We start from the raw sequence: 22,977 nt of genomic DNA, 5'->3' as shown, positions 1-22,977 counted from the left end.
GATGGTTTTTACCAATGAATTCTAATTCAAAGAACAAAAATTCCAGTGATATGATACACAAAATATTTCTGAACGTGGTGAAAGGGGAAAAACAGATACTTTTATGAGGCTAAGATGACCTTGATATCAAAATCTGACAAAGACAGCATAGGAAAAGAAAATTTCAGGCTAAATCCTGCATCAGTGTAGATGCAAAAAATTGAATCTAAATGTTAGCAAACAAATCCAGTGATATGTGAAAAGATAGCGTATCATGACCAAGTTGTATTTATTCATAGAATGCAAGGTTGGTTTTAAATTGGAAAAGATATTAATGAATCCACCACATTAACAAACTAAAGAAGAAAAACCATACAATCAGCCTTACAAACGTGGGAAAAGTCTTTGATAAAAGTCAACATCCTTGCATGACTTTCAAAGCCCCCAAAAGACTCTTAGCAATGTAGGTCTAGAAGAGAGTTTCCTGAACCTGATAAAAGGATATCTATATCTATATCTGTATCTGTATCTATATCTATATCTATCTATATCTATCTATCTATCTATATGTATAAAGCAAACCTTATTCTTAATGTTGGAATGTTGTAAGCACTCCCTTTAAGATCAGGAATGATCAGGATACTCATTATCTCTTCTTTCATTCAACACTGTATAAGTGGTCCATGCAGCACAGAAATGCAAATAAAAGAACAAATAAAAAGCATAAGGGTCAGAAAGTAAGAAACAAAACTATCATTATTTGCACATTATATCATCAATTACATTTTTAAAAACCCTAAAGAATCTCCAGATTTATTAGAATTAATAAGTGCTTAGCAAAGTTGTTAGATACAAAATCAATATAGAAAAATGTATGGCATTTTTGTACCACAGCAGCAAACAGCTAGAAAATAAAATTATAAAAGTTACCATTTATATAACTACAAAAAATATAAAGAGTGTGATGGTCAGAATAACAGCATCTCAAAGATGTCCATGACCTAATTCCCAGGTTATCTGGCAAAGAGTAATTATGGGTACTGATAAATTTAAAGCTGCCAATCGTCTGACTTTAAATAGGGACGTTATTCTGGATTGCCCAGGTTGGCCCAATATACTCACAAGGATCCTTAAAAGGGGAAGAGGGAGATAAAAGAGAGTGAGAGAGATGGCAGCGTGAGAAGAATTTAGCCCAATGTTGCTGGCTTTGAAGATGGAGGAAGGGGCCACAAACCAAGAGCTGCCCCGACCTCTAGAAGCTGTAAAAGACAAGGAAATAGATTCCCCCGCCTAGGACCTCCACAAAGAGTACAGCCCAGCCAACACCTTGACTTTTGCTCAGTAAGACTCCTTTTGGACTTCTGACTTCCAGAACTGTAAGATAAATTTTGCTGTTTAAGCAACTAAGTTTGTAGTAATTTTTTCCAGTGGCAATAGGAAACTAATACAGAAGCAAAGAATAAATCTTTTCTTTAATGTACAAGACCATTATGGAGAAAGTTATACAAATTTATTGGAGGACATTAAAGAAGATCTAAATAAATGTTTGGAAGACACTCTCTCATAAAGATGTAAATTCTCACTAAATTCTCACTAAATCTGATCTACAGATTCCAATGCAACACCAATAAAAATCTTAACAATTTTTTTTGGTGAAACTTGGCAAGCTGATTCTTAAATCTATATGGAAATGCAAAGGCCCAATAACAGCCAACATACTTTGAATAATAAGTCAAAATGTATTAAATGCTAAACAGACACTGTGGAATAGAAAAACGGACCAATGGAGAGCCCAGAAACAGACCCATGCATATATAAACACAAGATACATGAAATATTGCCATCACATGCCAGTGGGAAGAGGATGGATTTTTCCTTAAATAGTGCTGAGAAAGTAAATGAGTAGCCACAGGGAGAGAAAGACAGTGAGTCCTACTACACACCATATACAAAAATCTATTCTAGGTTGAGACCTGAATGTGAAAGGAAAAGTATAAAACATTTAGAAGACATCATAGATATGTTTATGATCTTGGGGTAGAGATGTACAGTATCCTAAATAAGACACAAAAATCACAAGCCATAAAAAATGATAAATTCCACTATATTAAAGTTAAGAACTTTCATTCATCAAAAGATACCATAAAGAAGGTAGAAAGACAAGTTACAAACTGGGAGAAATATGAGGAGAGTCTGACACTGTAATGAGATTACTCAACCTGGAAATAATGTAAGTCACTTATGCTTACAATCCATAGAGAAGAGCAAGTTACGTGGCCCCACCTGACTGCAAATGGGGCATGTCTCCTATAGGGAGGAGGGAAGAATGGGATAGAGTGATACACCAGAAGTCTCTACACTCCTTGTAAAGTTGAACTGGTTGTACCCTATGACCCAACGATTCCGCTACCATGTACGTATCTTAATGAATACTTTAGTGGCTTCTGCAACATGAGCCATGTACCAGAATATTTATAGCAGAATTGTTTATAATGGGAAAAAGGACACAAAGTCATATGCCATGTTAAGAATGAAATGTATAAATACATAGCAGCATGTTTATATAGCAGAATACTATACAATGGTCAAAACACAACAACATGGATACACTTCAAAAACATAAGACTGATGGAATAAAGCAGGCAGTGGAATAACACATGCAATATGATTCTAATTACATGAAGTACCAAAAGCAAACCCGTGTATTTATTAAGGCTATCTACACAAGTTAAAAAAAAAAAAAAAAGACCATAAACAAGTGAGTAGTTGACATAAAACTTAGCATCTATTCCCTCTGGGGTAAAGAAGAAGGATGGGATTTGAGAGGGGCAAACAGGGGACTTTGGGAATTAGGAAACGTTCCATATTCACCTGGGCAGTGGAAACTTAATTCTATGCCTTTCTCCAAAAATTGAGATGTTCGATTCAGGTCCAGGTGATGAGAATTGTCAAAGACATGGCTTTTGGTAAAAAAAGAAAGATCCCTTGGCACTGATTCAGCAAACCAATAAAGAATTCTTCCCTTCTTCCACCTTTAGAATTTCGTTTGCCATTTCAAACTTGCTGATTAATCACGGAGTGTTCCTGGCAGCCACCCAGGCCAGCTCCTCTGAAAACGGGTGAAGCTGGAGCCCTCGGGCAGGAGCACCTTCAGCACCAGGGACAGCGACCCACAGCCGGCCCGGCAGAGACCAGCTTTACAAGGATCTATCTCAGAGTTGCACAAAGGCAGTCTTCAAACCCATGGCCCAACCCGCCAGCAAGCTGGTGGCAGAGCATGAAATAGAGCCCAGGTCTCCTGATAGCTAATCCAGTGTTCGTTCCTTTGCTCCTGGCTTTGGATAAACAGACTGGAACTCCTCCATGAACCAGGAAGTCACCGGGGGACTTCCACATGTGGCTGCCATGTATGCCACTGAAAGCTTGGACTTTGCAGCCAGTCTTAGCAGGGTTTACATCTGGACTCTGCCCGCACCACCTGAGTGCTCTCGGAATTGACTTCACCTCTCCAAGACTCGGTGTCAATCATAGCAACTCCCCAAAGAGTTGCTTCAAGAATTCCATGACATTAGATGCATCACACAGTCAGCACTACATCTTGTGCACTGGTGCTCAGTGAAAAACAAGAAAATTCCCTTATCCTTTTCTTGGTGGATTTCAAATTGAAAAGGAATTGGTTTTACGGAAGGTTTTAAAGATGCTGAAACAATATTACCTTTTAGAGCCTGTTGTGGAAATAAATCCCATAAAATTCTGTACAAAATCTTGGCATTTGCTAATAGATATTAAAACTCCCTCAGATTTCTTAGTTCTGTTCAGTCCTGTTCACTTGAACCCCCTATCATCGCCTAACATCCTCACTCTGTCACATCAAGAGAAGCTCAGAGAAGCAGGGTGACAATACGCCTGCAAAATGTCCCCAGAGCCGAGACGCCTCAACCGCACATCGCATACCACAGTAAACCTGAATGGTAGCATGCTGTTCTTTTGGTTAGTTACTGGATTCCATTTGCTGGCACTTTATTTAGAAATTTTCACCTCTATTCATAAGTGCCATTGGTCTATAGTTCCCCTTATTTTGTATTATTTGTATTAAAGTTATTCTAGATTCACAGAATGAATAAGGGAGTTTCTCGTCTACCTTTTTCTATGGCCCAAAATAGTTTAAACAGCATTGAAATGATTAGTTCTTTAGCAATTAGATAAAACTCAGCTGTGAGCCTGTCTGATCCTGGTCCTTTATCACTGATAGATCTCCAGTCACCTTCTAATCTTTTCTATGGTAATTGGTCTATTAAAATTTTCCATTTTTTTTCTTGGACTGATTTTGGTAATTTACTTCTACTAGGCAATCGTCCATTTCCCTGAGGTTTTCAATTTGTTATCACAGAGTTGCATATCAAATTCTCTCATAATTATTTTTATCTCTCCTGTATCTGTAGTTATGTTGGTATGTCTGCCTTCTCATTCCTAATCTTGTCTAATTTTACTCTCTCTGTTCATTCTCCATAATTGGGCTCACGAGAGTTTTTTCTATTTTATTAGCCATTTCAAAAAACAAGCTTTTGCATTTACATATTCTTTCCACTATTTTAAAATTTTTTCTATTTCATCAATCTCAGTTCTTATCTTTATGAATTCCCTCTTTCTTATTTCTTTTGTTGTTTCCTTTCCTAATTTCTTGAGACAAGTACTAAAAATGATGGTGTGTTTAGTCTTTCCTCCTTTCTAATGAAGGCATTTCAGGCTGTGTGTTTCTAAGCTGTGTTAACTATATCTACTCCGTACGTATGTTTTACCATGAAATCTTTTCTTTCTCTTTGTTTTCCAGATAGTATATAATTTCTCTGATTTTCTCTTTCATCAAGAGTTATGTAAGCATGTTTTAAATTTGCAAGTAGTTAAAGTGTTTTGGGCTCCTTTTATATTATTTATTTCTACTTGCCTTAGATATGGCCAGAGCAGGAGGCCTGTGAAAAACTCTGTTCTCGTGTTCTTGAATTTGGTAGCGTTTTCTTGCTGACCTATTATGTACTGATTTTCATCAGTGTCCTTTTGGCATATGAAATTGTATTCAATGTTTGAGTGTATATATATATATATATATATACACACACACCCACACACACATTCACACTTATTGCTTGTATTATTCAATTCTGGTGTTATTACTCTGTTGTTTTTAAATTTCCAGTGTACAAAAAAGCTGAGAAACAAGGATAATGCATACTATATACCCATCACCAAGATTCAATAATTGTGTACATTTTGCCATACTTACTTTTTACTGGGGTATTTAAAATTAAATCATGGGCTTTATGGCATTTCACCCTTAGAGACTTCAGTCTGCCTCTTTAGTAAAGAAGGATCTTCCCTGTATGAGCATGATACCATCATTGTGCTTGAGAAAGTCACAGTGATGTTCTAGGATCTTCTAAAACTCCATCCATATTCAAATTTCCCTAATTGTCCCTAAAATGACTTTTTAAAATCTGATTTGTTCGAACTAGGACCCAATCAATGGCCCTGCAATACATTGGATTGCTTCTTAATTTCTAACTCCTTCTTCATTTCTAATATGTCTGTCCATTTCTGATAAAGCTGTGCAGTTCTCTCTCATTATAATTTTATTTTCATCAACTTCTCTTTCCTTTTCTAATAGGCTTTGCTTTATATATTTAGCTCCTCTTTTTAAAAATAAAATACAATTTTATGGCTGTTTATCACTTCATTGTATAATGTTCTAATTTATCACATATAAATATTTTTAAACTTTTTTGAGATTAGTATCTGCCACTTCTACTTTATTTCCATTTGCTTTATCCTTGTAAATATTTTCCCAGCAATTTATTTGAAATATTTAAAATATCACTTTGTTTCAAGTGTACTTCTAATAAACAGCTTATAATTGCCTTTGTTCCTTTCTTTTGCTTGTTGAACTCAATATGAGTGTCTGTCTTTTAATGGGAGAGTTCAGTTCTTTGCATTTAAGATATTAACTCATATATTTAATGTGGTTTCTACAGTATTCTGTTGTTGATTATTTTGCATCATTGTTTCTTCCTCATTTTTTTTTTAAAGATTGGCACCTGCACTAACATCTGTTGCCAATCTTTTTTTTCTTCTTCTTCCTCTCCCCAACCAACCCCCCCCCCCCGGTACATAGTTGTATATTCTAGTTGTGAGTGCCTCTGGTTGTGCTATATGCAATGCCGCCTCAACATGACGTGACAAGCGGTGCCATGTCCACATCCAGGATCCAAACCGGCGAAACCCTGGGCCACTGAAGTGGAGTGCGCAAACTTAACAACTCTGACACGGGGTCAGCCCCGCTTCATCATTTTTGATGGTTTGATCAAGTTACTGTTCTTTCCATTACTCTCTTTGTTAATTTGGAAGCCCTCACTTATGCCCATCTGTTATGGACAGAATGTTTGTGTCTACCCAAAACTGATATGTTGAAGTCCTAACCCCCAGTGTGGCTATCTATAATTGGAGACGGGGCTTCTAAAGAAGTACTTAAGGTTAAATAAGGTCATAAGGATGGGGCCCAGATCCCATAGGATTGGTGTCCTTACCAGAAGACACACTGGAGCTCTCTCTCTCCGGTTCCTCTCTCCAGTGGGTACACAAAGAAGAGGTCATGTGAGCACACAGCAAGATGGCGGCCGCCTGCAAGCCAAGACACGAGATCGCAGAATGAAACCTACCTTTCTGGCCTCTTGAGCTTGGACTTCCAGCCTCCAGATCTGCAACAAACAAATGTCTGTTGTTTAAGCCCCCAATGTGTGGTCTTTTGTTAACGGCCACTGGAGCAGACACGAAGACACCTATTGCATTGATGGCCACCCCTTCCTCCCTGTTTACATAACCAGACACAGATTTCTCTAGTAGTAGTTGAAAATAAGATACCAGCTATTTCTCACAATAAGATGTTCTATTTTCCCCTAACTATTCTTCCTCAATCCAGTAAGATGACACTTCTAGAATTCTTTCATTTTCTTCTTCTCTCCTCCCCCACAAAGATGAGATCCTTGGAAGGTTTATAATTTCCCCCTGCCCGTAATTCATGGATGTTGCTGAGCTATGATTTTTATAAATAGACTATCATTAGAATTTTTCCTTCCAGTACGGACCTTCTATTTCAGGAAGCCTTACTTAGCACTTAGATTACATAGTCTAAGGCAGGGCCATCCTTACTCATTTTGATTTAATTTACCCACATAACAAGGTCTGCTGCTTACCACCAAGTCTTTCCCTTTTCATCTTTCTTCATTTTGTGAGCTCTGTTCTGTCTCATTTATTCTTGGGTTTGAGTCCTCTCTTGAGTCTTTTCCTAAGGAGGGATGCAGTGGACAGACAAGGATTCAGGAGGTGCTCTCACAAATGCCTTCCTTTCGCCTTCACAGGTGAGTGAGAGCTTGTCTGAGGACAGGATTCTTGGGTGAAGGTCTTTGCTGGGCTTGAGGTTGGACTGAAGTCCCAGGCTTGGCCGTATGGCATGCTTTGGCCAACACGATGTGTTCAGAAATGGTGTAGGACATTTCTGGGTAGGAAATTTCCGGACCGTGGTGAGATGTATCAAGTTCCCTTTCCCTGTCAGGGATCATGGGAGCCCATGGCGGGGGGACAGTCTGTCAGCCTGGGTCTTAAAGGGACCTCGGTGAGCAGAGCTACCTATCAACTCACACGAGCAAGAAATAAGCCTTCGTAATTTTAGGCCACTGATTTTTTTAATTAAAAAAGATTTTGGTACTCCTATGTCTTAGTCAACTCAGGCTGCTATAACAAAATGTCACCGACAGGGAGGGTTAAATAACAGACATTTATTTCTCATAGATCTGGAGGCTGGGAAGTCCAAGATCGGGATGCCAGCAGATCTGGTACCTGGTGAGGGCTCTCATCCTGCAGATGGCCCCCTTCTCTTTGGGTCTTCACATGGCAGAGACACACACACACACCACACACACACACACACACACACACACACACACACAAAGAGCTCTGGTTTCTTTCTCTTCTATAAAAGATCTCTAATCCCATCATGGAGGCCCCACCATCATGACCTCATGGAAACCTGATCACATCCCAAAGGGCCCACCTCCAAATACCATCACATTGGGGGGTTAGGGCTCCAATATATGAATTTGGAGAGGACGCTAACATTCAGTCCATAACATGCTGTATAATCTCTCCCATCCCGATTGGTTCAGAAACGGATAGGATACTGGTTGCTCGCTCTCATTCAGGGTTAACTGTGCCCCTCCTGCCTGGCTCTGAGCCTCCTGGGATGCTGTGAGTTTTCTTTGTCAGTTCTTTGGGGGCTCACATCTGGTTGCTGGAAGCCTCTGTGTTAGTCTGGGTCCCTCAAGCAGCAGATGTTGAGATGCCCTCCATCCTTCTCTGCTCCTCCACCTCCCTCTCCTTCTCTCTGATGCCCTGATTTTCCTGCTGCCGCCTCAGCTCTGCTGGGTTCAGAATTCCCCAGGACTTTATTTGGGGGTCACTGGTGGCCCTGCATTTGGAGAAGCGACAGTAGCTTACGAGAGTCAGTTCAAGGCTCGGGATGGAGACAAACACGACCAGCTCACCTTCACTCAGTGCTCACCTGGATATGGTGGAGCCTTGAACTTGACTCTTAAGGGAGATCTTACGCCAGCATCCCTCGACTTCAGGGTGTAAAAGTCAGCGTTTCCCAGAGCTGGACCCCCTTGCTGAAATGGTGTGAACTTCCCTGGGGGAAAATCCTCAGGATTTGGGGGATTGTTTTTTCTTTTGTTTCTTCATATTTTCTTCTATTTTTTAGATTTATGCAAAAAGTATTGTTTGTCATCAAGAATAAATAAATAAAAAGGATAAAATGGGGGCTGGCCTGGTGGCATGCTGGTTAAGTTCACATGCTCTTCTTTGGCGGCCCAGGGTTCGCAGGTTCGGATCCCAGGCACGGACTTACACACCATTCATCAGGCCATGCTGAGGCACGTCCCACATACAAAACAGAGGAAGAGTGGCACAGATGTTGGCTCAGCCACAATCTTCCTCAAGCAAAAAGAGGGAGGTTGGTAACAGATGTTAGCTCAGGGCCAGTCTTCCTCACCAAAAGAAAAAAAAATGATAAAATGATTTTTTAAAAAGTCAGTGATTCAACCTGCCTCCATTAAAGAGGTTTTAGGCATGAGGTGGGGGTAGGGGAGGGATTTGGGGAACTGGGACCCCTTCCGGGTGCTGTGGGAATCGTGCCGTGTCTGCCAGGCCTGCCTTGGGGCATTGGGGTCCAGGCAGCATCAGAGGCTGCTGCGACTTCACCCAACTCACTGTTGGTGGCCCCTGTGAGTGGACCCCAGCACGCAGCAAGAGATACTTGGCAGTGGCCTCTGGGATGCTGGTGACAGGAGCCATGCACACTGCAGCCCCAGTGCCTTCACGGCCATCAGAGATGGCATCCTTATTGTTTTAATTGGCCACCCATTTCTTGGGGGCCCTCCTTCCTCCAGGTCAGAGAGCTCCCTAGGCCCTGGCACACCCGTCCAATGAGACGTGACGTGCCTCAGCTCCCCCCTCCACACTGTGCACCATGGACTTCTGTGATGCACAAGTGAATCCAGACTCCTCCCATGGCCTTCGTGATCTGCTCCTGTCCTCCTGGGGCCTCTGAACCCCGATCTCTGACCTCATCTTGTGCCACCTCCCCTGGGCCCACATCCCAGCGAGAGTTGCCTTCTGGCTACACGCTGAGCAAGCCACGTTCCTTCCCTTGACCCCAGGGCCTCTGCATCAGCCGCTCCCTCTGCCTGGATGCCTTCCCCTGGATCCAAACATGTCACTCAAGTCTCAATTCCAACTCCATCCCCTTGGGGAGGCCACCCTGACTACCAGACCCAATATCTCTGGGCCCACGGCACACTTTTCACTATTCCATGTCCTCTCGTCTTCCTGCAATCACCCGTCTCCAGCTCTTAGCTGGTTTACTGTCCACTCTCCCAGCAGGACATGTGCTCCGTGACAGCAGGAACCTTGTTGCTGGCTCCCCATTGCCCTTTGTCAGCACTGGAGGCAAGAGCGGCATTGATGACCTGTGTAGACAACCTGGGGACCCTCAGGGGGCCTGGGCCTGCGCACAGGGGAGCCAGGAGGTGGATGGTGTCCGAGCTCTGCCGACAATGACTCTGTGACCTCCCGTTAGTCCCTGGACTTCTCTGGGCATGGTCTCCTTATTCATCAAACAAGGAAGGAGATCTAATTGCCAGTGCTCCTTCCAGCCCCAGGGGAAGGGACTTAAATCCTGGATGAGCCCTACTATGTGCGCATCCTCGGGGCATAACTGTGCCTGCTCCATGTTTGTAGCAACGGCGAGAGCTGGGGACTAGCCCGTTCCACAGCCTGGGGATGGCGGGCCAAACTCCTCGCTGCTGGGAAGCCCTCTGGGGTCCCCCAGTCTAGGCTGATCTGGGCTCCTGCAGCCCCCATGTGACCCATGGGTCTCCACCTCCAGGCCCTGCTGTCTCCTGGTCATCTTGTGTCGCAGACCCCAGCACCCGGCCAGCACAGAGACCCCCAGTCTGGCAGGTGATGTTGGGGGGCAGAGAGCAGCTCGGAGGTAGAGAAAGCACCTCAGAAGCACTGGGCACTTGCAGAGCCCGCCGGGTGTTAATTCATCTCAGTGGATGCTTCCCCAGCCCTGCTCTGTGCTGGGGACACGGACGGTGGCATAGGCCCTGTCCTTAGGAAGCCTGAGACCTAGAGCAGGGGACAGAGCACTAGTGCTGAGGACAAGGGCGGTTTGCAATGGGAGACCCCAGGGCCATGCTCAGAGCGAGCCTGGGGGCCAGGAGGCCTTCCTGGGGGAGGTGCCTGTGGAACAGGGGGGCTCCGGGGCCTTTGGGGGCCTCTGGCAGCACCCAGCCTCTCTTCCCTCTCCCTGGGAGTTGACAGACCCATAATGATACAAACAATACACCTGCGGATCCCCCAAATAGCATCGGTGTGTACAGGGACGCCTGTCAGGCTGCGAAATTGCTGCCACCTCGGCTGCGTTTGCGAAAATACCTTCTGCTGCACAAAGGTGAAAACAGCAGAGGTGAGAAACAGGCTCCGAAAAGGGAAAGCACGGAGACGCCTTCCTCAGGGATGGACAGACTCTCAGCACGGCCCAGCGCGTGCCATGTGACCCGGCTGAAGGCAGCTCCCGCCAGGCGGAGGGCTGGCCGCTCGGTGGTCTCCGCCTTGAGCCTGGGGCGGCTGGCACCGCTCCTGGGCCGGTGGAGAGAGGAGGGCAGCGCACCCTCGACACCAGGGATAGGGTCCATGTTGACTGAGCGCCCACCGGCGGGCATGGGGCCTCTGCCAGGAGCCACACACACCTAGGTTCTCTTCATCCTGAGGGGGACGGCTCTCCTCCCCGTGCTTAACCAACCGGGGAAGAGGCACAGAGAGGGTCCCTCACTTGCCCTAGGTCACACGGGGAGGAAATGACAACCTTGGGATCTGGACTCTGGCCGCCTGACTTGGAAGCTGGTGTTTATTCCACAGCCTGAGTGCAACTTGGGTCCATGTGGGAGAACCGACACTGCAGATGGTGGGGAGCCTGGTCACACCAGGGGCGTGCTTCGGAGCTGGGCTGCCTCTGTGGAGACGCCCAGACCTGCCTTCATATCCTCACCGCGTCTTCCTCTGTGCACGACCTTTCCAGGCGTTATTATCCAACCACATTCACAACTGCAGGAGATAGTCCCATCTCACAGCCAAGTTCAAGATAAGGAAACCGGACGGGGCTGTTTCCCCAAGTTCCAGAGTTAGTGCGTTCTCAATAAACTATTTTGTTTATTTTTAAGAGAAGATTATTATTTTTAATTTTTGTTTTATTTACTATCATTATTTTTAAGAAGGCAGAAGAGCTTGTTTCAACAAATGTCCCCTTTCTATGGGCAGCTAATTATTTCTGGCTTGGGTGGTGGGGAGGTGACTGGGAGAAAGGTCACCAATGCCATTTCCTGGCCACCGGTATGTCATTCCTGAGTCATCTCATTAATCTAGTCAGCAAACGCCCCAGAGCCTCTGCCCTGCCCAGCCCCAGGGGACCCAGGAGAGGAGGCCACGGACAAGCTGCCCTCCCTGCTGCCCAGGAGGCCCAGCTGTGGATGCGGACATGCTGCCCTCCCATCTCCTCTGCCTGGTTTGAGAACAGCCACCCACGGGTGCCGACCTTTCACTCGGACCACGGCTAATGAGACCCTCCTGGTGGGCACGGGGTGCACAGCCCCCAGCAGCCTCTCTCGGGAGCTGTCAGCCGATGAGTGAAGCCTCTGCCAATCTTCCGATTGATCCTGGCAGCACCGGGCTCCGTGGGGAATGTGCTGGAGTTATTTACGGATCAGGTGTGGAGATGGGCAGTGGTTCAGGCCCCATTAAGAAGCCTGAAATCCACTAATCACATTTCCTCTAACAAAGTGAGGGTGTGTGTACGCATGGGGCATTGGGGGCGTCCTTGGCACCAAGGAGGGGGTGCTCGGTCCGGCTTCACCTCTTTACCGCACCCCTCCATTTGCCATGCAGCCCTGAGTCCCAAGGAGGGCTGACTTGCTCATCCTCTCTTAAATGATGTTCCCGCTCTTGAAAGTCCTCTGCTCTGGGGGCACAGCAGGTCCGCCCTGAGCCTGATTCTGCATGCCATCCTGCAACAGTTTAGATTGTGAACTGCCCAGGCGACTTTGCCCACGTGGCCACAATTGGAGACCCCACCACACGCTGAGAACTTTGGAGCTCAGAAATCCCCAGTAAGACCCACCAGGGCCTGACATCTCAGGGAGGAGCCCCGGCCAGTTTGGGGCTCATGTCCTCACCTCACCTGCCAACAGACATTCAGGGCAGGTGGAAGCTTGACAACCCAAAAGCTCACAGGCTCTGACTGTCCACTCTTGGAAACACTTCCCCTGCCCCCTGACATAACGTTCTGGAACCCTCTGGGCAGACCTAGCCAGGCCCGGCCTCAGTTTCCCTTTTCCATTGCTGGCTCTGCCTCTTGTATCTCAGAAGCCCTGGGCCGTTTTCCCACCTCCCCCTCTCCGACCCTCACTGCATCGGGCACCAAGCCTTGGGGCTACTCTTGGCATCTTCTGGATTTAACCATGGAACCAATGGAACAACTTTTAGCACCTACTGTGTACCAGGGGCTGGGCTGACCTTCCCTCTTCCTTCTCGGCCTTCCTGCTGCCACGCTGGTCCAGCCCCTTGTTCCCCGTGCCTGGAGAGGAAGGACACAGCTCCCCAATTCCCACTCCCACCCCTACAAGGGCAGTGCCAAAAAGAGGACTTGGTGTCCTTAGCTCAGAGAGCCTCAGCTTTGTCACTGGCCAGTGGGGGTGATGACTGTCTCACAGAGTTATCATGAGGACCTGATGCCCAGCTCAGGCCCAATATCCAGCAGGTGCTCGAGAAACGCTCACTTACTCAGACCAGCACACCAGGGTACCATTCACCACCATCACCAGGCCGCCCTCCTGCTGCAGAACTTATCATGGCCTCCTACGTCCTCTCACGTTGGGTGTAAACTCTTTTTTGCCGTCTCAGCTGGGGCCAGATTGGTGATGGTCTTGAAAGAAAACAGGTCAGTGTTGAGCCCAGGATGAGCCCCGTGTGTACCTCTGTGTTCAAGATTCTCAGGCTGTAACAGATCCCAGCCAAAGACAGGGCTGGGGTTGATTAGCAATGTCTGCCAGGGGCACAGGCCAAGGAAAGGCAACCTCTCTGCCAACACTGGCCCCACCCCCCTCTCCAGGCTCAGTCCCCAGGCCTTTTGCTGTTTGTGCCTCTTTCTTGTTGGTTTCTTCTCTCCCACTCTGTCTTTCTCATTCTTTGTCCTCTGTCTTCACTGCATTGGAGCCCCAGGGACATCCGAGTCAAGGCCTAAACCTCGGGGCTCTTGGGGTCCTGGCAGATGACCAACTCTGCCACCTGCACAGCTCTTTTTCATTTCGCTCTTCTGTACCTACTTCTGCCTGCCTTCCTAGGAGAGGTCTCACCTGGGACGATGACCTCAGACCCACTGGCGAGTGAACCCAGCCCTGTTCTTTAGTTCCCACCAAACATTTACTGTGCCCTGCATGACCCAGCTAAGGTCCCCAAGGCCCTGGCTCTCCAGGAGCTCACAGCCTGGGGGGGGGACCTCAGAGGGGTCACTGTGATCCAAGTATGTGCAGTGACACAGGAGCCTAGTCCAGCCTGGGGACAGGAGAAGCTTCTGGAGGAGATGCTGCCAGAGCTGAATCTTGAAAGGTGAGGAGATGAGAGCGTGATAGGCCAGGTAAAGGAAGCAGGCAGAGGGAACAGCATGAGTAAAGGCACGGAGGTGCGAGGTGCTGAGGAAATGGCTGTATTGGGTGGCTGGAGCAGGAGGCGGGTGGGAGGGAGGCAGCAGCTGGGGCAAGAGAGGGTACCAGATGCCAGATCTGAGGGTGAGAACGCCAGGGGGAGGGCCCGACGTGACCCAGGAGCTCCTAGAGGGTTTCAGCACGGAAGTGCAAGGGTCAGTGTATTCAGAAGGAGGTTCTGGCTACAGGTGGAGGAGAGACGGGGATGCCCAGCTGGAGGCAGGGGGGCCAGTGAGGGACTGGAGGCTGAAAGAACCTGAATGGGAGGAGAGCTTGTTCGTGTGGGACCAGAAGTGGAACCCAGGCCTCTTGCCTCCCTATGCTCAGCTCTCCGAGCTGGGCCAGTGGTTCCCAAAGCGCGGGCCCCAGGACGTGGGGCTGAGGCCGACTCTGCCCAAAGGCAGATTCCACGGTCAAGTGAGGTTGGGAAATGCTGCCCAGGCTCCTGTCTGGGTGTCATGGTGCCTGTTAGTGGGCCAAAGGCTCTGGGAAGTCCTGGATCCACCCCTGTTAACCCTGTGTCCCCAAACTGTGTAACCACAGAAGGCTTCCTCGGTGACACACTTATTCACATCCCAAAGGAGAGTGTGAGATGCTCCGGAGGGGCCTGGCTGCCAAGTACTTTCCTCGGGAACCCACCACGGCGGGAGGTCCAGAGTGAAGACACGCCATCAGCTGCAAATGTATGGCCACAAAGAATGCATGGGGTCTGGCAAAGCCAGGAGTACAGGGGAGAACCCATAGTGTTGGCATTCGGGCCCGAGGGTGGGCACGCTCAGCACAGCTCTTCTCTGTGACTTGGGGCCATGGGACTTGGTGCCTCACCTACCCCACCTGTAAAATGGGGACGATGGTTCTGCATCCTCTGCCTATTTTCGAAGACGTGGGCATTAACATGACAAAGCACTAAACGCACCCAAGGAGTCAGGATGTTCTGGGAGCAGCAGACAGCTCTGGCTCCTGCCAGCAAATAGGACCTGCCCTGGGCCAGCACCGCCCGCGATGCCTCTGGAGACACCTGGGCGTCAGCCTGGGTGGGGGACCTGGCGGAGGGTGCTGTGCCTCCCCGCCTTTAGCTCACAGCAGAATCAGTTTCACAGATGCAGTGCTCATTGGAAGAAGCACTGGATTGGGATCTGGGTCCACTCTGACTCACTGCAGGCCCAGAATAAACTGCTCAGCCTTTCTGGGTAAGACAGGGTAAGAATACTCCTTAGGCCTGGGGGCTACGGGCACGCCCAATGTGTAAAGAGCCTAGCAAATAAGTTAGGCAGTGGAGGGGGAATTATAAAACCACGATGTTCTTTATTATCTAATCAGATAAATCTGTTTTTACGAAAGAAGACACTGAGGTCCAGGGAGGCCCAGGGACAGACTGCTGGAGGAGCTCAGACAGGCTGCCAGCTTCCTGGCACCAGCGGCACGCGTCTAGATTGGGACCAACTCCCAGTGGCCTAAGCGGAGGAGAAGAGAATGCGTTTGCTCCCCTCCAGGCGTGGCTCTTGCTGCCCCGTGGGCCTGCAGCCTTGGGACCTGCCTCCCTCCCTCCACCAGGCTCCTCTTAGAAATGCTTTCCCAGGGTTTTCACTGGTGGAGAGATGAGCCACACCCAGCCAATCACTGTGGCCATGGGGAATCCCGGGCTCTGATTGGCCACACCTGAGCTCTGAATCCTCCTCCAGTTGGGCTGGAGTTGATGCTCCCACAACCAGAGGCAGAGAGGGAGGTGGGCTCCCCAGAGGCACTGTCAGCAGCCTGACCTCTTTGTAGACTGTCTTGTGGCAGCAACCCACAGTGCTAGCTGGGCAACTGCCTTGGGGATGGCTGCTGGGGACACAGGGAAGATGTCAGGAGCCAGGCTCTGCTCCAAGGAGCTCACTTCCACCTGCAGGTCAAGACCCGGAAAGGAGAGCACAGGGTGAGGAGAGGAGGCTGACCACGGACAGACCAGGAAACCCTCCTCTCCCACTCCCCAGAGTCTGCCCTCAGGCCCCGCTCCCGCCCTTGTTTCTCCTGAGTCTAAAGGCCTCATTTTGGAGGGAGAAGAAAAGGAAGAACCAGTGTTGGGAGAGTGGTGTGTGGCTATTCAAGGCAGTGTGACCTTGGGGTCGGAAGGCTGCTGGGTCCGTGGAGCGCTGGACAGAAGCCGGGAGACGGTTCAAGAGCTGGTTCTAGATGGGAACTGCCTTGCGTCCCCGAGCACGTGACCTTCTCCGGTTGGAAGTGTTCCTATCTGAAAAACAAGCGGTTTGGACTAGTTTATCTCTGAGGTCCCTCCCAGTATGCACACAAAGCGGTTCCGTTTTCTGAAAAGCTGTATGTAAACCGAATAAAAGTGGCTCTCTGCGAAGCTTGGAATCTGCCGGTGGGGAGCATCCCATCCCCCGCTTCCGCACCTGCCAGCGGGGACAGCCTGGACTTCCCTGCGCAGCGTTGGCTCAAAGCGGGGCGACCTGTGGGTCGGAGTCCAGTGCCCCCTGGTGGCGCCCAGGCGCGCAGGCCGCTTCCGGACGGCGGAGGCCCGACGGCTGTGACTCAGGGGTGGCGCCGCTGCAGGGCGGCGGGAGGCCCGACTGGGGTTCCGTCGTGGGCCGAGCCACAGAGCAATTAATTACCAGCTGCTGGGAATCCTTGTCGCCCGCTCGCGGTGACTCACCGGGCGGCCAGACTCATTCGCGAGCGCGGGGGCTTCGGTTTCCAAAATGTATTCTGGGGAAAGCGCCTGCTTAGGGTGGGGCTCCCCGTCCCCGTGCCCAAGGGCGCCTGCAGACCCAGCGGAGACCCGACTGCCCAAAAGTCGCCCACAGCGCTGGCCCCCTTCTCCGGTGGGGCCGGGTGCGCAAGCACCTGCGAGTTCCAGAAACGGGGTGGAGTCTCGGTGAGGCACTGCGTTCCCAGACTCGCTCGGTCCTGCGGACGGCGAGCCCAAGACACGGCTAAAGGGGGCGACCCAAATGGGCCAGTGCTCCGGAAGCCCGCGAGGGGCGCGAGAGTTGATTCCCTGGACCTACTCTGCAACGCCCATGGCCCACCTCAGGCCCGTCTCTTGACCCGCCGCCGGGGGGCGTCCCTTCCCCCAAGTCTCCATCTCTTCCTTGGCTGAGGTCCAAGGGAGGTCGCCTGACCCAGAGAAGGGGAGGTGGGGGTGGGGGCTTCTCCGCGGCTTCTGCCTACCCATTTCGAGCTCCACTGCTCAGGGAGATTAGGTGGCTGGTGGTCGAGAGAAACCCCCTCAACGCCCTGAAGGGAGATGGGGGCGGGGGGCACGGGGACAAAAGAGCAAAGGAAGCTGAAACGGCAAGAGGATAAATCAGGGCGAGGCTTCCTCTCTGGACGCAAGGAATAGCTGCACCCCGGTCAGAGCCTCCTGTACCCTCGCAAGGCTCGTCCAGAGAGGGGCCGTCGTTGCGCGGCGCATTGGATTGCGTTCCGGGTGCTCCCTGCGCCCAGCCTCAGGGAGCCAAGGAGTGTTTCTCTGAAAAGCAACAGGGAGGGGGCAGGCAAGGGGGAATGCAGCGCCCTCCCCTGAGGGCCCAACCCCAAGACTGGCGGCCTGTGCCATCCTCAGCGCTCTCCGAGGGAACGACTCAGGTTGGCAGGTGCTGGGCCACCCGGCCTGCGACGCTCGCGGGAGCTGAGGCGGCCCTAGGGACCCCACCTTGGGACAAGGAGGTGCCCCAGGCCAGTGACACGCGCCCGCGCTCGCGCCGGGTGGCTTCTGGTGGAACTGCGGGTGCCACCGTGCTCCCGGGTGCCCACAGCCCCCTCCCCTTGCGCTCCCCTCTCTCCGCCCGATCTCTTCTCTCCCGTAAGCCGCCTGTCTGCCTTCTTGGCTGAATCCCGTTTCTTTCTCCAGCCCCAGGTCCCTCAAACTCGCCGCCCCGCGTGGCTTCATGCGTTCTCGGGGAGCTGGGCTAAAAAGACCCAAGCAGCCTCATTTATCCTCCCATCCCCCGCTGAAACCTGCTGGTGGCTCCGCCCCCACCCTCACTAGGGCTACACCCAGTCCTCCACCCTCCTCCGCCAGCCCCCTCCCCGGCGGCACTGGCCGCCCCTCCCGGGCTCCCTCCGCGTGCGCCCTGAGCTGCGCTCGGTCTGCAGCGGGAGCCGCCGCGGCCGCCTCGCCAGCTGGCTGGGGACCAGGCGGGAGGTGGCGAGCCCGAGAGGCTGCGGGAGGGAGGGAAGAAAGGAGGGAGGGAGGGAGGCCGGGCCTCCGCGTAGCCCGGCCCCCGCCCCCCGCGGCCCTCCCGCCAGAGCGGGGCTGCCACGCGCGCGCGCGCGCGCACACACACACACACAGACACACACACACGGGCACACACGGGCACACATACGCACAGACACACGCACACACACTCGGGCTCCCTCCGGCGCGCACGCACGCAGCGCCCCGGGCAGACCAGCGCCGCGGCCGCCTCCCCGGACGCTCGGACGCCGGAGGGCCCCGACCCCGGCGCGGCTCATGCGCCCGCGCCCACCCCGCAGCTCCGCGAGGCCCGCGGGACCCCTCCCGCCTCCGCCGCCGCCTCGCCCGCCGCCCCCGGAGGAACGGGCTGGCCGACCGCCGCCGCGCCGTCCCCCGGCCGCCCCCGAGGCCGCTCCGCCGCGGGCCCTGCCGCCCCGGGGCCGCGCCCCGCTCCCGCGCCTCGGGGGCTGAGCCGAGCAAACTTCCCGGACCGGCCGACGCCCGGCGCGGACCCTGCCGCGTCCCTGCGCGCCCGGGTGGGCGCGGGGCGCTCCAACCTTCGGGCATCGGGCCGCCACGCCCGCTGCACCTGCTCAGCCCCCTCCCTGCTTGCTGGGGACTCCGGAGACGCCGCCACTTCGCAAACTTTTGCACCCCCTTCGAGGGGGGACGAGGAGGGGTAAAAGGGGCAGGAGGTCCCGCGGGGCGCGCGCAGACCTGCGGGCTCCTAGCTGGGCGCCGCCGCCCGGGAGCCGGACCCGGAGGGGCGCGGGCCCCGGCGGCCGCCCTCCGGCCGCGCTCCGGCTCCCGCTCCCGCCCCTGCTTTTCCGGCGGGAGCGGGGGGCGGGGTGCGGAGGGCAGCGCGGCCCGCGCGGTCACCGGCGGGGCCGCCGTGCATGGCCCTGCGCAGTGGGGCGGGCTGCTTCGGCCGGGTCTGGCGCAGGGTGTCGGGGCTCCCGGACGCCTGGCCCCGGCGCTCAAGCAGCCTCCTGTGCCTGTCCGCCTTCTCGCCCGAGCCCGGGCCCGCGCCACCCCTGCCCCGCCAGCCGCCTCACGGTGGCGGCGGCTGTGGCGGCCCCGGCGGAGGGGGGCCCCCCCAGCCTCCCCGCCCCCCGCCTCCCCGCTGCTGCTGCTGCTGCTGCTGCTGCTGCCGCCGCCGCTTACAACTTGGAGGCGGCGGCGGCGGCGGAGGAGGCGGCGGCGGCCGCCGGGCGCTGCAGTGGGACGCGCGCGGCTGCGAGCCTGCGGGACATGCCCCCCGCGCCGGCTCCTTGCTGGCGGCCATGAAGAGGCAGAACGTGCGGACTCTGTCCCTCATCGTCTGCACCTTCACCTACCTGCTGGTGGGCGCCGCCGTCTTCGACGCCCTCGAGTCGGACCACGAGATGCGCGAGGAGGAGAAACTCAAAGCCGAGGAGATCCGGATCAAGGGGAAATACAACATCAGTAGCGAGGACTACCGGCAGCTGGAGCTGGTGATCCTGCAGTCGGAGCCGCACCGCGCCGGCGTCCAGTGGAAATTCGCCGGCTCCTTCTACTTTGCCATCACGGTCATCACCACCATAGGTAAGGGCTGGGCGCGCTGCCGCCGGGCTCCTGGCGCCCCGGGAGGAGTCCGGGGAGGCGGCTGAGCGCGCGGCGCGGGGCTGGGTGCGGGGCGCCGAGGGTTAAACGCTGCCTGTCGTCGGGGCCCCTCCCGCGGCGCCCCCTCCTCTCTCGGGAGCCGCTGCCTCTCCTGCGCCTCCGCGCCTCAGCCCTCTCGGACCCCACCCCGGTGCTCTCCTCCGCGCCGGTGTCTGGGCCGGGCGTGCAAGCCTGGAGCGAGCGTGCCGGAGCCGGGAGGGCGGAGGCGCCACTTTTGCGAAGAGAGTGGAGCGCTAAGAATAATCGCATAGCAGACACCCACCCACCCACCGCCCCGGCGCGGGCTGGTCTGCGCGGGGTTCCAAGCCTTACACTTACTACCTCTCCGGGAGTTGGAGAGGGCTGGCCTGGTACCCGCGGCGCGAAGACGGACTCAGGTGGCGGGGGACTGCTCCTGGAGCGTGGGAGGCGCTGACCCTCGCAAGCCTCCAGCCTTCTCCGCGCCCCGATTTCCTGCCTCCTGGCTCCTCTTCGGATTCTGGAGCCTGGTTGTGCCAGGCCCCTGGGAGGAGAGAGTTTGCTGTCTGCTGATTGGGTTGGGGGTGGCAGCAGGGTGAACTGCTCTAGGAGTGAGGTCGAGGAGGGGCCGGGCAGGACCTGCCCATCCCCAGGCTGTGACAGCGGCTAAGGCAGGTCTGCATATTGGCCAGAAACTGGGGAAGTTCAGCCCCAGTCTGGGGAGAGAGTCCAGTTGATACACCTTGGGGACTCCTGTGGGTCCTGAACCCAACCAAGGGTGCTGTCCGCGGAGCAAATCTCTGTGGGTGCCTGGGGTAGCCTGGTGTGGGAGAGCTGCAGACATTACACTTTGACAGAGACCTGTGCGAGCTGGAGCAGTCTCTTCTGCCCTGTGGATGGGGGGGTGCCCTCCGTGGCAGGGGGCAGGGTGGTGTCTCTCTGGTTTGCAACTTGTCCCCAGGGCCATCTCCTTGGACCTGTCAGGGCCACCGTGTTGGCTCAGGGTGGTCTCCTATCTGCTCCCTGCCGCCCTTTGTGCCCCTGTGCCCTGAGCCGACACCCCCACCTTCCCACCCTTCTCGGTCCTCCTGCCTTACTTCTGGAGCTTCTCCTCCAGTTTTCCCCTTGGTATTTCTCTTTGTCTGGAAAGCTCTGCATGCTGAAAAAACAGGATTTCTCAGTGCCATATGCAACAGGAAGCGCCAGCACAGGACGGCCTGTCTTTCCTTCTCGGTTGAAAAGACTTTTTAGAGAGTCATCTTGTTTGAAATGTTTAATTCATTGGTGCAGGCTTTTATGTTGTTGGAAGGAAATTGTCCTTCTGTTGTCTGCATCACCAGCTTTGCTCCCGCTTGTCCCACCGCCCTTGGCCCAGCGGCCAGAACCCAGAAAAGTCCTTCCTTCCCCACCCTGTGCCTCCAGTGCCTGAAAGGGCCAGTTGGTCATTACCGTCATTTCTGTCTTTAAACTTGCAGTGGGAGCTGCGGCCGTAACACACAGATGAGCAGGGTGGTGAGCCTGGGGGATGGGGGCCTGTTGGCTGGAAAGCTAGAGGGCAAAGAGCTATGCCTCCAAACCTGACCGCCCCTGGGGAGGGGAAGAGCGCAACATTCCCCAAATGTGCATTGAGAGATCTAGACCCAAGCAGGTGAAGGCTGCCGGCACACCGCCCCAGGAGTGGCACCAGCACATAAAACGTTTGGCTGGTTCCGAGAGTTGGGCTACAACATTAAGGAGTGCATTGGAGTTAAAATCAAACCCAGAGATGCTCCCATTTACCTGAGATGGATAGAGTTCTTATCCAGGTGTGTCTCTTGATTCTGATGGATCGTTCTGGGCGTGTTCTTCTACGGTTCTGGTGGTTAAGGCTCCAAAGAGATTGGGGAGGAACGTGTGGCTCAGTGGAGGGTGCAGTCTCAGCCAGGGCTGTGGGTGGGACTCGAATCGAGACACGGCCGGAGGGGCAGCTGATGACGAGGCTGATTTTTCTCACTTCCCTCACTGAGTTTTCAGCTGGTTTTCTGGAAAGAAAGGTTGGACTGTGTGTGTAAGCTGGGGAGGAGAGACAGTCCTGACTGCCCTGCGGTGGGAAGACACCGGCCGTGCAGCCCATTGTCCGGGCTTCGAACCGGAATCTCATCCTACAGGAAGACGTGGGGAGGTTGTTACCAGACTCCTACCTCAGTTTCCCCGCCTATTGAAGGCGCTGACAGAGACCACCTGCAGGCTGACTGGAGGGCTGGTGCCGTCCAGCGAGATGCGCTTAGGGGGTGTGAATGCACGTTCTCCGATAGGCTGAGTCTTACACTCTTGCGTTAAGAAGCTGTTTAGCAGAGGAGCTCGAATTTACGGGAAACAAAGCACCTTTCTAGTTAATTCTGTTTGTTTTCTTCTTTTTTAATATAAATGCAAATTAAGGTGCTCCTAGGCCTAGAACAAAAACCAGCCCCACGCCAGGCCCTCCAAGGAATTGTCTCCTATCGGACAGTGATATTAATGAGTCTGGTGAATCTTCACGGGCCTTCTTATTTTTACCGTAACCTTGAGCGCTTTCTCCAGCGGGCTTCAACTTTGAGCTCAAGTCTCCAGCTGGGGCAGGAACCCCCGGCACGCACACCGTCCTCGAATGGACGCTGCGTCTCACATGCAGTCCTTAGCTGACTCTGTGAAGTGGATTTTAAAAACGTATATAATCACCACTTCACCTCGGATCTGTGGCTGTGCCCTGGTGAAAGGGACGTCACGTTGAATCCCGCCCCGCTCTCCGAGGAGCCCCAGCACGGCCATCGTCGTCCTAAGGAGGGAAGAACTCAGGTCCAGCAGCTCCCAAAGGGCAGGTTCAGC

At 52.8% G+C, this 22,977-nt stretch overlaps 1 protein-coding gene and 1 long non-coding RNA gene across 5 annotated transcripts in view; one reads left to right on the top strand and one right to left on the bottom strand.

The window, feature by feature from the left end:
* Positions 1-15,630: 15,630 nt before the first annotated feature.
* LOC106781009 (uncharacterized) lies at positions 15,631-22,218 on the bottom strand. 4 transcript variants are annotated; one of them, XR_011421469.1, is made up of 4 exons: positions 21,231-22,218; positions 16,742-20,677; positions 16,447-16,578; positions 15,631-16,230 (listed from the first exon to the last, which is right to left on the bottom strand). It is a non-coding gene; the product is annotated as an uncharacterized lncRNA (long non-coding RNA). The 4 variants fall into 4 exon arrangements; XR_011421470.1 differs by lacking the exon at positions 21,231-22,218 and having other exon boundaries at positions 16,742-20,177; positions 20,494-21,067; XR_011421468.1 differs by lacking the exon at positions 21,231-22,218 and having other exon boundaries at positions 16,742-20,177; positions 20,488-21,066.
* KCNK9 (potassium two pore domain channel subfamily K member 9) overlaps positions 19,428-22,977 on the top strand; it is a 97,675-nt gene continuing 94,125 nt past the window's right edge. The window contains exon 1 of the mRNA XM_001916658.6: positions 19,428-20,097. Within this exon, the coding sequence (XP_001916693.3) occupies positions 19,428-20,097 (670 nt within the window). The remainder of the gene's footprint in view (positions 20,098-22,977) is intronic.

This window comes from Equus caballus, chromosome 9 (assembly GCF_041296265.1).
Source record: "Equus caballus isolate H_3958 breed thoroughbred chromosome 9, TB-T2T, whole genome shotgun sequence".
Classification (NCBI taxonomy): domain Eukaryota; kingdom Metazoa; phylum Chordata; class Mammalia; order Perissodactyla; family Equidae; genus Equus; species Equus caballus.
This window is presented reverse-complemented; position numbering and strand designations above follow the sequence as displayed.